At 37.8% G+C, this 13,807-nt stretch overlaps 1 protein-coding gene across 2 annotated transcripts in view; it reads left to right on the forward strand.

Moving 5' to 3' along the window:
• Positions 1–13,807, forward strand: part of LOC124326192 — a 24,278-nt gene continuing 10,471 nt past the window's right edge. The window contains exons 1-8 of one of the 2 annotated variants that reach the window (XM_046784894.1): positions 1–18; positions 162–438; positions 567–629; positions 1,239–1,328; positions 1,398–1,513; positions 1,784–1,886; positions 1,984–2,133; positions 2,217–2,726. In XM_046784894.1, the coding sequence (XP_046640850.1) occupies positions 4–18; positions 162–438; positions 567–629; positions 1,239–1,328; positions 1,398–1,513; positions 1,784–1,886; positions 1,984–2,133; positions 2,217–2,668 (1,266 nt within the window). In that variant the 5' untranslated portion in view covers positions 1–3 and the 3' untranslated portion in view covers positions 2,669–2,726. Of the gene's footprint in view, positions 19–161; positions 439–566; positions 630–1,238; positions 1,329–1,397; positions 1,514–1,783; positions 1,887–1,983; positions 2,134–2,216; positions 2,727–13,807 lie in introns of those variants that run through there. The other variant, XM_046784893.1, reaches the window with a different exon arrangement.

Consider the following 13,807-nt stretch of genomic DNA (forward strand, 5'->3'; position numbering starts at 1 on the left):
ACGATGACAAAAATACCGGTAAGATTTCATTACAAATACTATTAAGAAAAGATTGAACTTAACAATTGAATTTAAGTCGGCCTACCATCGTTTATGATTTAACAAAAAAGATAATTGTTGTTTTTCTTTTCATTTTTTCGTCAATTGATACATATTTATAGTTGATTGCTGTTTTTTCGGTTTGGCTCTTTGTTGTTTATGGCCAAATACCCGTCAATAACTTTGACCCTTATCACGCCTATTACATTCCCTACACTTCAACGTTTACCAATCAACCCATTAAACACGTTAATGATGAAACGGCAGCTCAGCAGTCTGGCGAAACTGTTGAATTCAAAAATAATCCGAACATTAGGGATCTTTTCTATCAGGGTGCCATTTTTTTAAGAATAAAACAACTTGAATCAACGACTGCTAGTTTAGCAAGGCAACTGAAAGGTAAGAAGAAATCATGCAAGTTAAGCAAACCCGTCACACTAAAATATTATTTAAAAATAAAAATAAATCTTAATCGTTAAATATGTAATAGAATACAAATGTTTCTAACTTTCTATCGACTTTTACAGACACAAATGACAATTTATCAAAATCGCAAAAAACAATTTCGGATTTGAAAGAGACACTTAAAAGTAAAGTTAACTAACAATAACTTAAATAAATTATATTGAGACTAAATACAGTCGCGGCTGAAAGTTTCTATACGTGTAGCTCAAAAATACGCCTTTTTACTGTGTATTGGCGGATGGTGTTAGCCTATGGTAGAGGTTGAGCTACCTTATTTGCTCGTTTCTTTATTTTTTACCGCCCTTCTTTACTTAACTCTTCCTCTTAACATCGATTACTAATTTACCCGCGATAACGCAAACTTAACGCAATCCTATTGCCTAATGCTAAAATGACACCAATCGATGCAGAAATTGTCACAGCAACAACCTGATCAATCCCCTGTCATATCACCCTTTAATTTAAGAGCTATTGCTCAAATATTGGGCATTGATGCAACTGTCTGATTATCGGCCACGGTTACCCATAGTTTAGAAAGCCGCGCCAACAAATCATTGTCGGAGGTGTAAGGGGGTAGGGGATAAAACTTGAGAAAATCGAGCAAATAAGGTAACTCAACCTCTACCATAGGCTGACACCATCCGCCAATACACAGTAAAAAGGCGTATTTTTGAGCTACACGTATAGAAACTTTCAGCCGCGACTGTATAAAAAATTACTATTGTTATTTACAGCAACAAATGACAACTTGGCGACTAAAGCCTCTCAAACTGATCTAGAGAAAACCAACGACGATGTTTCGAAATTGGGTACAGCATTGGAAAGTAAGTAAATTTATTGAAATTTTAAGTGAATGAAAGAATAAATTTTAACAGCGATGCAAACTACTTTAGACACTAAGGCCGACAAAACTGCGCTGGAAACTAAGGCCGACAAAACTGCGTTGGAAACTAAGGCCGACAAAATAGCCCTGGACGATAAGGCCGACAAAACAGCCCTGGACGATAAGGCCGACAAAACTGCGTTGGACGATAAGGCCGACAAAACTGCGCTGGAAACTAAGGCCGACAAAACTGCGCTGGAAACTAAGGCCGACAAAACAGCCCTGGACGATAAGGCCGACAAAACAGCCCTGGACGATAAGGCCGACAAAACAGCCCTGGACGATAAGGCCGACAAAACAGCCCTGGACGATAAGGCCGACAAAACAGCCCTGGACGATAAGGCCGCCAAAACTGCGCTGGAAACTAAGGCCGACAAAACTGCGCTGGAAACTAAGGCCGACAAAACTGCGTTGGACGATAAGGCCGACAAAACAGCCCTGGACGATAAGGCCGACAAATCAGCTTTAGACGAAAAGGCCGACAAAACAGCTTTAAATAGTAAGGCCATAAAAAAAGCTTCAAACTAAAAATGTGTTTTTAATAAATTTTCGAAAAATGTAAAGGAAGAATAATTCATTTTTATAATTTTGTATAGCAATTACCACTCCCAGTTCTATTGGTAAAATCCCAACCTCATGTGGAGACCTCAAGTCTATCGGATTCGTCAAAAGCGGTATCTTCTCCATCATGGACAATAAACAAGTCAAAAACGTCTATTGCGATTTTACTAAAACAACCGATGCAGGTACCGAAAATATTTCATTTTAATAATTTTGACTTAATAGTAACTTTTCTTTTTCTCTCGTTCGACCTCTTCTTATGAAATAGAGTTGCAGAAAATGATCGGTACTGTCGACGTAAAATCTACAGCTATTTATTTCCACGCTAAAATGACGAATATTTATTCGGCTGCCCTAACCACCATTCAATTTGATCCAATCAATGTCAATGTGGGAACTGCCCTTAATCCTGCCACTGGAATATTCGTCGCCCCTACACCAGGGAAATATTATTTCGCATTTTCGGGTATTAGTGATAGCGGCGTCAAAGCAAGAGTTCTGCTGCAGATGATGAAGACTGGAACAGCGGATTGGATCCTAGTAGGAGAAGGGTACGGTGACACCACCTTCAAGACTTTTTCCATGCATGCTACATTGGAACTTGTCAAAGGCGACCAAGTTAGGCTATACTTATTTGAAGGAAGAATTCACGAAAATGTTTTACATAATTATTTTAATTATGTCGGTTGGCTAGTGGAAGAGAACGAATTAACAGTTTGATTTTTTTGTTGTACGATCGTACCATGTAACTGTTTTCATCTACAGACGATGAACGAATACATAAGAAGTAGTCATTTGACTTTTAAATGGATTTCTTCCGCGTTCTTTCTCAGTAATGTTCATCAATTATACTGTCGCGAGTAAACAGTAATATATCGCAAAACAATATAGAAATCAAAATGCTCAAATGACGGTTAGCTATTTGACTGTCAACACTGCTAGTTCTGTCAAACTCAATGTGGGAAACGCCTTTATCCCTAGTACTGGCATTTTCGTCGCCCCCACACCAGGAAGATACTATTTTGCTTATTCGGGTATTAGTGGTAGCACTGGTTGCTTATTCCGGTATTGCTAGTAGCACTGGTGTCCTACGAGTTGATTTGCAACTGAAGACTGGAACAGCTAATTGGGCTCTTGTAGGAGATGCAAACTCTAACGGTGGCTTTCAGACTTGTTCTCTCCATTCTACATTGGACCTTCTCAAAGGCGACCAAGTTAGATTGTACCTAACATCTGGAACAATCTACGAAAATACTCAATATCTTTATACTAATTATGTTGGATGGCTAATCGAGGACACAGATTTGACCGTTTAGTTCTGTTTACGCCCAGTTTCAGCAACGCCTTCCCTAAATAGACTTCTGTCACAAAACACAACTCAAAATAATAGTTGTTTTCTTGCAATAAAATAAATGTTGAATAAACAAAACATCGTTCAATTGCCTTCCATTTCAGATAAAAATTTAAGGAATGATTTGTCAACTCAAAACATTGCCGGAAAATGAAATGTTTTCTTTTTCGTTTTTATAATGACTTGACATCATCCAAAAGAGGGGAAAACCCATGGTACAAACAAATTCACTAACAAACTCTGATCTATTAGGCGTTACGCAAATGGAGCACGGCACAATAAGTGACACTTGATACTTCCGCGTAGCCAGAAGGGGGCTCTATCTCTTGCTTGAATTCGTTTTTTTCTCTACGCTTGGGCTACACAAAAGGTTTGCGATGCGCGTAAACTGAGACAAGATTTGTTCACTGTAGTACTTTACTTTTAATAAATTATTAGTAAGTTCAACCGATCAATATTTAACGATTTGTCGATTTGTCACTACAACGGCCGAGGTTACGTAGTTGCCTAACCCCTCTCCCTGCTACGCACAGATCCCATTTTTTAAATGTATGAAATGAACATCAAAATTTATTTTTTAAATAAAATTTTAGTGAGAACAATGTGGGCTAAAACCAAAAATATTCTACTTTCATATTAATTAAAAAGTACATCTTCAAAAAATGCAACATTTTTACAAAAAGAGCTACGTAAAATGACAAGCGGATTCACTCATCTCGGTTCGAGTCTATAAAAGCGTAAGAGAATAAAAGCAAATCGATAACAATCGACAACTAGAATTTGGAAAGATGACAATCATCGTGATGCTGATACTTGGAATTTTCTTTCCCACATTCGCTTGGATCGGATTCAAACTGACCGATTTCTTCCAACGGAAAATCAAACAGGAACCAGTCCCAAACCAACCAGACGTTCACCATTTAGTGGCGACAGTACCCGAAGGCAAAGTTGACAAGCTCGAAAATGAAGATCGATTTAACAAACGAGAAATCGATCGATATGAAAAGCAATTACAAAACCTGAGCACAGTCACCACGAATGTGGAAGAAACCCGAACAGACAATGAAAATTTGGATCAGGGCTTTCAAGAAATGGCCTCCGAGAGCGAATGGGATCGCCACATAACCGAATCGCAATTACGGCAGGAGAATAACGATCTGAAAAAGGCATTGGTGAGCTTGCAGGAAAAGAATCAACGAATTGCAGAGGCTCACCAATCTGATCCTCCGCCAGTTCCGATTGCAAACAACTTGGCTGCTGATGAGGGTGCGACTGAAAACCAGTTGTCTACACTCCAATCCCGAATCGAAAAGTTGGAGAAGGAAAAGGTCCTACATAGTGAAACCGCTTGGAAATGGGAGGTCACCGAGTTCCAGCTCAAGAAAGAAATTGTGGAGTTGGAAAACGTTGTGAAAAACCACAAAAAGGCCCTGTCAATCAAGGTGTTTGAAGTGGACTCTCTGGTACAAGAAAACGAACTCCTATCGCAAAATCTGGATTCAGTCACCACAAACCTTGAAATTCAATTGAACAAATTAAGCCATTTGGATCCTGAGCTGTCTGATGAGCAATTTGTCACTTCTTTCCCATTAGAAACCCAAAACCAAGAAGCCAAACAGGAAGCCATGATGTGGCGAACAAAATTCGAAGCTTTACAAAGCGAAAACCGGAAAATGTGGCAGATTCGTGAGGACACGCTGCGTTCCGGGCAAAAAGCGAAAAGGTTGGCTGACCAACAACTGGCAGCGCTCGCGGAAGCTCTTACGGCTCTGCAACAAGCCATTCCGGATGCCAAAAAAGGAGCTGCGGAAGCGGAGGCAAAGGTGGGCGGGACGTGGGGCAAATTCAAACCAAGCCCAAGTTACGGACGAGACTATTGGTACGATCGGTGGGTTAAAAAGAAAACAAAAATTCAACCACCACCGCGAGAAGAACTCGAGTTCATCAAATTACTTCAAAGCACAGGGTCCCAATTGTACGAGAGAGCCACCATTCTCCAAGAACATGCAGAAAACCTCAAAGAGAAAAGCAAAGATTTGAAAAGGAGAGCCAAACAACTTTCAGGATTGTAAAGCAAAAAATTAGACTGATGTGTTAAAGAGGAGGCTACAAATTGCCTAATTTTACGAAGATCAGTTCTTGAGATTTGTGATGTGAAGCGGTTAAACAATTTTTGATTTGCCTAAGAGTAAATACAAATGGATAACGCTGGAAAAAATTATTGCGAGCCCGAAGGGCGAAGCTAATAATCGCATACGCAGAAAAAAAAAAGCCATGTCACTTTGTATGTCTGTCTGTAACGCTCCATAACTCGGATGTTTCACGACAGATTTCATACTTTTTGGTCTTAAAAATTACACAAAAAATATGCGGTGCGACCAGAACAAAAATAATTCCATTTACTTAATTAGTTTTCCCGTAATTAATGGAAAACTGCTAAAATAATTGTTTAACGGCTAGTGACATCTGGCGGCACTTGCCACGCATGGTGATGGTGAGATGTTGATATACATCTAATCTAATCACCACTAGATGTCCATAGCATCGCCGTGATAACGCAATCTTTGATGACCCAATGATGACGCAACAACCATATTTGCATTTAAGTTTTGCATACTAAAAGATGTTTTTTTTTTAAATTAAATCGTTGAACTTTATGTGTAAAAATAAGAAAATATGAGTTCAGCAAACTAAACGTAAATAACTTGCAAGGATATTGAACTGTGAATGAAAAATTCCAAAGGAATGCAGTTGCGAAAGGGAAGTGTGAATACGACTCAGAAAAATCAAAATTTCGCGATAGAATTTTTTTCAGAAAATTTCAGAGAAAAAATAAGAATTTACAGAAAAGTTCTGAAAAATTAGGAAGGCATTTAGCAAAAAGTCCGACTTAACAATAGGCCCTGAATTTTTCATTTAAGACAGTATTCAACTGGCTTACGACTATCCCTTCGCGGCGAGCTGATAAGCTTGCTTTTCTATCTTACGTAGTGTTGTACACAACGTAGAAATTGTCACAAGATTCTCGAGCCTACATGACAACATTTTGAATGGCATGTATAGCTGAGGTGGGTTGTGGACGATATTCAATTGAAATAGATCTATCGAGAACCGAATGCAAGGAAAAAGTAAAAATGCGCAGTAACTGGCTTCATAAAAGAAAGAAAAAAGCCTTGAACAACAGTAGCGAATCAAAATCCTAGCATAGACAGGCAGGCAGCACACTTAAAACTATGAGAAACTGAATGTTGAATCGGTATTTCACTTACTCAGAGGTATCAAAACGTCCTCGATGTAGATGGCGTTGCAATCAAGGTGATGATATACTCCCAAGGTTTTCTGCTTTTTTGTGGACTCCCAATCACTGTAAAAGAAAAAGAAATGTGTTATCTGCCAAGATTTTTTCTCTTCATATTTATCTTGTGCTTAGCAAAATAGGGAAACAATGTAGGTCAGTATGCTTCATTTACACAAGAAGTTGTGTTACTAGCCGTCTAATCCTAATTAAACTAGATTAACATCCGAAGTACTGACTAGTTTCTGTTTTAGAATCAGATGTCATCTTTTGCATTTACAGTTTCTCAAATATAAATAATTGTAACATTAACAAACAATGAATTTTTTTTATTTCGTTTTTCTTCATCTAAAAAAAACAAATACTTGATTTTTACAAACCTTACTGAATGAAATCAAGACTTAACCACTTGCTGACCATACAAAATTCAAAAGATATTTAAAAAATTATACCCAGGGGTTATCAAGTAACAAAAGTCCAACATTGTTTCTCTTTTTCTAAATTTTGTTTCACATGTGTTGTCAAAATCACAAAAGGATATTGGAACAGCAAAAAACTGGGTTGATCGACTACTTTGACACATGGTTCCGAGTCCCATGCTTCCTCAATGTAACGGAAAGCAACAACAAGAAACTATTGCCACTTTCCCTGAAAAATTTGACTACCAAGTCTTTTCTTTTTTGGTTTTTCTTTGCGAGAAAATTATTTCTATACATCGCGGTCGCAAAGTCATGTCCAGCATTGCCAACGTTTGGCACAGTTGAATTGTTTATCAGATATCTGATAACACGATAGTAAAATATTCAAGAATCACGCGACGGTGGGGGCAGTAGGCAAGAGCGGACCATGATGCAAGAAAAAATAAATTGATTCCCCCCTAATCTGTTGTGCCTAACATTGATTTTAAGCTTAATGACAATTGAATCCCAATTCTTAATCAATAGATTCACTGTCACAAGCGTCACATCAAGAGCGATAATAATTTAATTGTGATGGAGGCATCTGAATTTACCTGACATCTCAAAAAGTAGTCCTAGCATGCTAAACAACCTGGCCCGTCAACACCATCGGTCCAACAGCCGATATGCCCCTGTCAATTGCCAATATCTAAGAGAAATGAACAAAGAATTAATATACAGACGAAACTGAATAAAGAACGAAATATCGAAGACAACATGGATAGAATCTAAAAATAGGGACAAGTTAAACTTTGCCATTCGCTTGTTAACTTTCAATGACTTCGCACACACGTTTCGATATAGCACCAGCCATCAGTAGGCAGTTCTTAGATTTTTTCAACACTATTTACTCGGCATCTGCTCAAAAAACATGGGCAATTATTTAATTCCAACATGCATTAGGGCCGCTGAGGCCTCACATTTGGAATTAGTTCTCTATTTTCATCAGATGACAATCACCTGATGAAAATATGTGGGTCGTTTGTCGTCAAAGGAATAGTTGATACAATCAAAAATAAACACTTGCAAAAATCTGCTAAGAGACCAACGATAATTTATCTTGATTAAATACGTATACTTTGGTACACGTGAGACATTCCGTGGGGAATAAAAGTGAAGATTACGGACACACATACCCAAAAGCGTGTTCATCTTCGGGGATGAAATTGAGGATGAAGCGAATGTAATGAAAATTGATTTGCGAAGCTATTGCATCATTACAGTACTAAATGAATTACTAACCGAAAATTAAATCGATACAAGTCGCCTACACGCACACTCTGCCCATCATGTGCAGGACTAACGTAAAACAGTCGCTACTTCAGTCGATTGAAAAGAATTCCCGAACACTTCACCATGCGAGTTTGTGTTTATAACTTGGGCACAGCAAATATTCGGAAGCGTAAAATCGTAATTGACGAATAGTGGCATGACACTATGTATAACAATGAGAAAGAAATTCCTACCTGATTTGTTGACAGGCATATCGACCATGTCGTTGGCCGGCGACCAATACCGTTGACGGGAATCAGGAGCTGAACGCGTCCGACGGAACGAGATGATCTTCTTGACTATGGACAGACAAATCTACAGGCTTCGTTTGGATCGGTAAGCACTCGGCTGGTTTCTAAACGCCATAGAATAAATCGAGATGAAATGATTTTTTTTTTTCATTTCGTTATAAAATGAGCCTGCGGTAAAAATGTTCCATCTGTACAACAACATGAATGAGAATTGGTTTTTTAATTCAAAATAGCATAAGGATTTTGTTGCATCAATTTTTAACTCAAATTAGTCCATCGCTTTGCCTATGAATCAGGAAAAGCTCCAACCACATCTCAAATAACACGACGGTAAAATATTCATCAATCACACGATGATTCATCTAGCACAGCATGAATCGTCGAATTGTTAGAACTTAGAAGGATTACTATTATTGATTTCCCTGAGCTGTAGCAACCAACATAGAATTTGAGCTTATTTTCTATTACATCCCAAATTTCGCTTACGACATGATTAATTGAACAATTCTGAACGTAAGATATGGAATCGACACTCAATCTCAAGTCTGGAGATGAAGTGTGGCTGTCCATCAAGTACAAATCGACTTACGTATTTGACAATTTCCAGCAACACAATCACTTCACTGGTTGGCTTCTACAACAAGATTTCGACAACTCTGTGTATCCTTACATGCGAATGTAGACGAATGAATACATAGGCAACTGCAGACAATAAAAAAAACTTACAGCATCACCTGATAATAAAGCAAATAAATATTTATGACATTAAAATTAATGTAAAGCTAAATTATTTCAAGCATTACATGACTTATTATAAATTTTTTAATTTGACTGTTGCTGAAATAACTTAACTTAGAAAATCGGTTAATAAAAGTGAAAAGAATGACAAATAAGGGAATAAATTCTTAACCAACAAAGGTTACAATAAAGTTAAGAATCAAAGTGTCCTCACCTTGAAATGAAGTCAATCTAATCAGTTTAAGTTGCAAACTTGCAACCTGTGAAGGGGAGGTGGTCCTCGTGAATAAATTCACACTCGTATAGATGTGAAGACAGCATTTCAGAAATGGAAAGAGTCTCCATTGATTTATCGTTAAATCAGGCATTCAGCTCCAGTCGGTCAAAAACCTAAGAAAAAATGGGATAATTATAAGTAGAGTGAATCTTAAGAAACTTGGGACTCCATGCTTTTAAAAAACACCAAGCTGAACAGGAGGATATACAGAGTTCAGAAATCTTTAGGGTAAGGAACACAAGCAACTTTTTACAACACAAGCTTGAAAGGGTGCAATACTCAGTAGCATACAGTTTTCTTCTGGATCAACTTGTACCTATAATATCGTGGGAAGGGTGAAGATGAATATCCAATCAAGTTAATTCAAATGATACACAAAAGAATCCAGTTCGTAAAATGGATTGAAGATTGAAGTACTTGTTTGAGATACAGAATAAATCTGATGTCACACAAGATTCAACTTGAATCATTATGAAAAGTTATCCGTTCTAAGTTACTCAATCAGGAATGGAATACTATTGTAACAAAAAAGGATTATATTCTACTCTTATGCAACACACAAGTTTTAATCGAGTTTTTCAATTTGTCATGATGAGTAGCCATCAACTAAGCTGGTAAAATATTTTCGTTCTAACCTTTTCAAGGACGCGGGAAATCACGACTTCAGTTGCCACTAGCGATCCCACCCGAATTGCATTTGATTCGAATCGATTCGAATTGATTCGAATCGATTCAACTTGAATTGCGTTTTTTGAGATTTTTCGAATATTCAGTTCAACTCGAATTGGAAAAATAAAATTCATATTCATTTGAATTGTGATATTTTTGGGTAAATATTCATGAAAATTTACCTGAATATTCATTTCCCGATTCATGAATATTCATTGTGAATATTCACGAATATTTGGGTCAATTCGTGTCAAATTTGACAAAATTTTTGCAAAGTTGGAATATTTTTAGTTTCAATTTCGACCGCTAGATGTTCCACCTCTTCGTTTCGATAAACGAAGGGGATGGATATTGTTTGGGTACTTTCAAATGGACAACTATTCTATTATTATTGAATTATCACTAAATCCAGTCGATTTAAGTGATATTCTACTGCAATTATTTAAAACAGTTAAAATTATGGATGTTTTAGTGTAATATTTCTTGCCTAGTAAACAAAAACAATTTTTTTTTATTTTTCTTGATTTCATTCGAATCGATTCGAATTCCATTCGAATTGATTCGAATTGAGTTTTTGTCAATTCAAATCAATTCAAATTCAACTCGAATTGTATTTTGAAAAAAATTATTCAACTCAGATTGCGTGAAATACCTCGAATTGATTCGAGTGGGATCGCTAGTTGCCACTTTTCAACCAGAGGCGATGACCAATAAAAATAAATCGAATGGCACCTGGCAGCAGACGATTTTCTCGCTGATGATCGAGTCACCTACCGGTAAAAAAGATAGCTTTTTATTTCCTGCATCTCATCGACGTCCAATCGGCTCAGCGGCAAACACCTCCGCGTCATCTGAGTAATAAGCTTAAATTCAAAGATGGAATCATTGCAATTAAGATCAATCAACTTGACATGAAACAATCGATTACAGACAAATTAGAGTGGAAACCCAAAAGGATTGCTGGGGCCGCTCAAAAGAGGGGTCTCCTCGAGACCTCGACTACCTGACGGCCCGTCGCGGCCCGTTTAAATTTCACGTATCTAACAACATCAAATTCACTTGCCTGGCATCGCTAACACATTAACTACCACGTAACATATTCCATTCTACGATTTCTATACATCGCGGTCACAAAGTCATGTCCATTGCCAACGCTTTGTAAATTTCCAGTTATCAGATACCGGGGTATTTGATAACACGAAAGTAAAATATTCAAGAATCACGCGACGGTGAGGGGCTGTCGGCAAGAGCGGAACATGATGCAAGTCTATTCGAATCGTCAAAAGAGAAATAACAAATTGATTTCCCCCTTATCTTTTGTGGTTTAGTAACATGCATTGATTTTAAGCTTATCGTCAATTGAAACCGAATTCTTCATAAATAGGTTCGCATTCAAATCGAGCGTTGTAATAACTTAATTGTGTGGGTGTCATCTAAATTTACCTTGCTGTAAAAAGGCAGTCCTCGCATGTTAAACAACCAGGCTCGTCCACAGCACCAACGGTTCCAACAGTCGATATGCTGCTGTTGATGCCCAATATCTAAGAGAAATTAACAAAGAATTAATAAGCCGAAACTGATTACAGAACGGAATATCTATAAGGCAACAGGAAATTTCATATCAACTTCAAATCAAATTTAATAAAAAGTTAATTCACTCCAGACTTTCAGACGTGGATTGGCTACGCTGATATCAAGTCTTGGCCCGTTTCCTTCCACGCGCAGAGAGTTGGACTTTACGACGCAGTCAACACTGTTGTTCCCTACAACCTAATAAGGCTGAATATTGGCAATGCCTTGAACCCATCGACCGGAGTGTTTGTCGCTCCGAAAGCGGGCAGATATTATTTCGCTTTCACGGGTTTGGGTTGGGCCACTTACGTCAAAGTTCAGCTGCAGGTGAAGGTGGGATCGGCCGATTGGATCAAAATCGGAGAAGCCCACGGCGCAGCTTGGAACACGATGGCACTCCAGTCGACTCTGCAACTCGCCAAAGGCGATCAAATTCGTTTGGTACACCTTCTGGGAGTCATTCACGACGCCGACGGCAATAATTTCAGCGACTTTGTTGGCTACCTGCTCGAATAAGAAGTTGTTTTTGTTTGTTAATACTTATCCCATTAATTCAAGACTGAATTTTTAATCAAATCTGCATTGATAAAACAATTCCTCACTATTATTCAAATCAATGCATGCATGTTAAATTACAACTGAACTGGAGTGGTGCTATTCCTATTACATAATATAAAAATAAGGAAAACAAAATAAAAAATTTTAGCATTATTTGAATTGAACAGAGATTAATTCGAATTTAATCTACTTTGCATATGGCTGCAATCAGAACTTTTTTAAGTGACAAGAGAGACGTAAATCCTTTACCCTCACGTAACTTGTCCCTAAAGATTAAATTGGGTACAGACTAAATACACAATTCAAATTTTTGTTTGTGATCTTAAACGAACTAGAAAAACCCAAAACGACTCATATCAGTTACACGACGGCAAACATGTCAAAACAGTAATATAAAATGGTGCTGTCATGTTTCACGACAGGCAGAACAAAGAAAAAAGCACAGCTTATTGATTTAGTCAAATCAAGTGAATCACCGATCAAAGTTTTTGATTTCACCTTTGATTTAAACTCCATTTATCATTGACCACTGAGAGAAGATACTGTTAAGGTTTACTGACTGACACGATCTATGACACTTTATGCTGGACGTTATTTAAATTGACTTTACGTGTAAAGCCAAACTTAGATCCAACGTCATACGAAGATCTCTGGGGGATCGGACAACTTTCAGTGGAATTTTTTTACCTTTAATGGAGTTAAAATGGTCAGATTCGAGTACTAGGATGTTGCAAAACTACCGTAAGCGAATAAGCAGCACGTCTTCTCAATCGTTTTTCCCCATTTAGTTGTTTCCCAACAAATCTTGATGTCCGTCACATTTTTAGTAGACAAGAAAGATTACGAACTATTGCAAACACAAGGAGAAGAAACAGCAAGAACTAATGTGGAAAACCAAAGATCCTAACCTTTGACACAACTCCATCAGCTGATCGGATTCCATCCAAGGGGGTGGTGGTTTTCCGAAACTCCTGGCAGCTCCGTCCTATTTCGTAGGGGCCTATTTCGTCCGGGCCTATTTGCCGGGCCTATTCCGTCGGGGCCTATTTCGACCGGGCCTATATCTCCGGCTTCCAAACGATGACAGCTTCTAACAAAATTTATTCAAACTAAACTCCTATTCCCTAAATCGGCACACTAAAGCATAAGAATTAAGCATATAGTCAAAATCTCTCTTGAATAAAAATATGGATTGAAAATAAGAAATCAAGTTAAAGTCACTAGCAAATGTTACGTAAGAAACCAAGACGTGGCGATACGAGATTACATAAAATTCGACCAAACATTTGTCCGCGCTATACAGAATGTTCTCATCGCCTTCACTGTTGATCTCTGTCAATCAAAGCTGGTCCCTTTGCGGTAAACAAATAGAATCAATCTTGTGGAAAAAACGTCTGTTTTTATCTCCTTCAGAAAAA

Source organism: Daphnia pulicaria, chromosome 2, assembly GCF_021234035.1.
Source record: "Daphnia pulicaria isolate SC F1-1A chromosome 2, SC_F0-13Bv2, whole genome shotgun sequence".
Lineage (NCBI taxonomy): Eukaryota > Metazoa > Arthropoda > Branchiopoda > Diplostraca > Daphniidae > Daphnia > Daphnia pulicaria.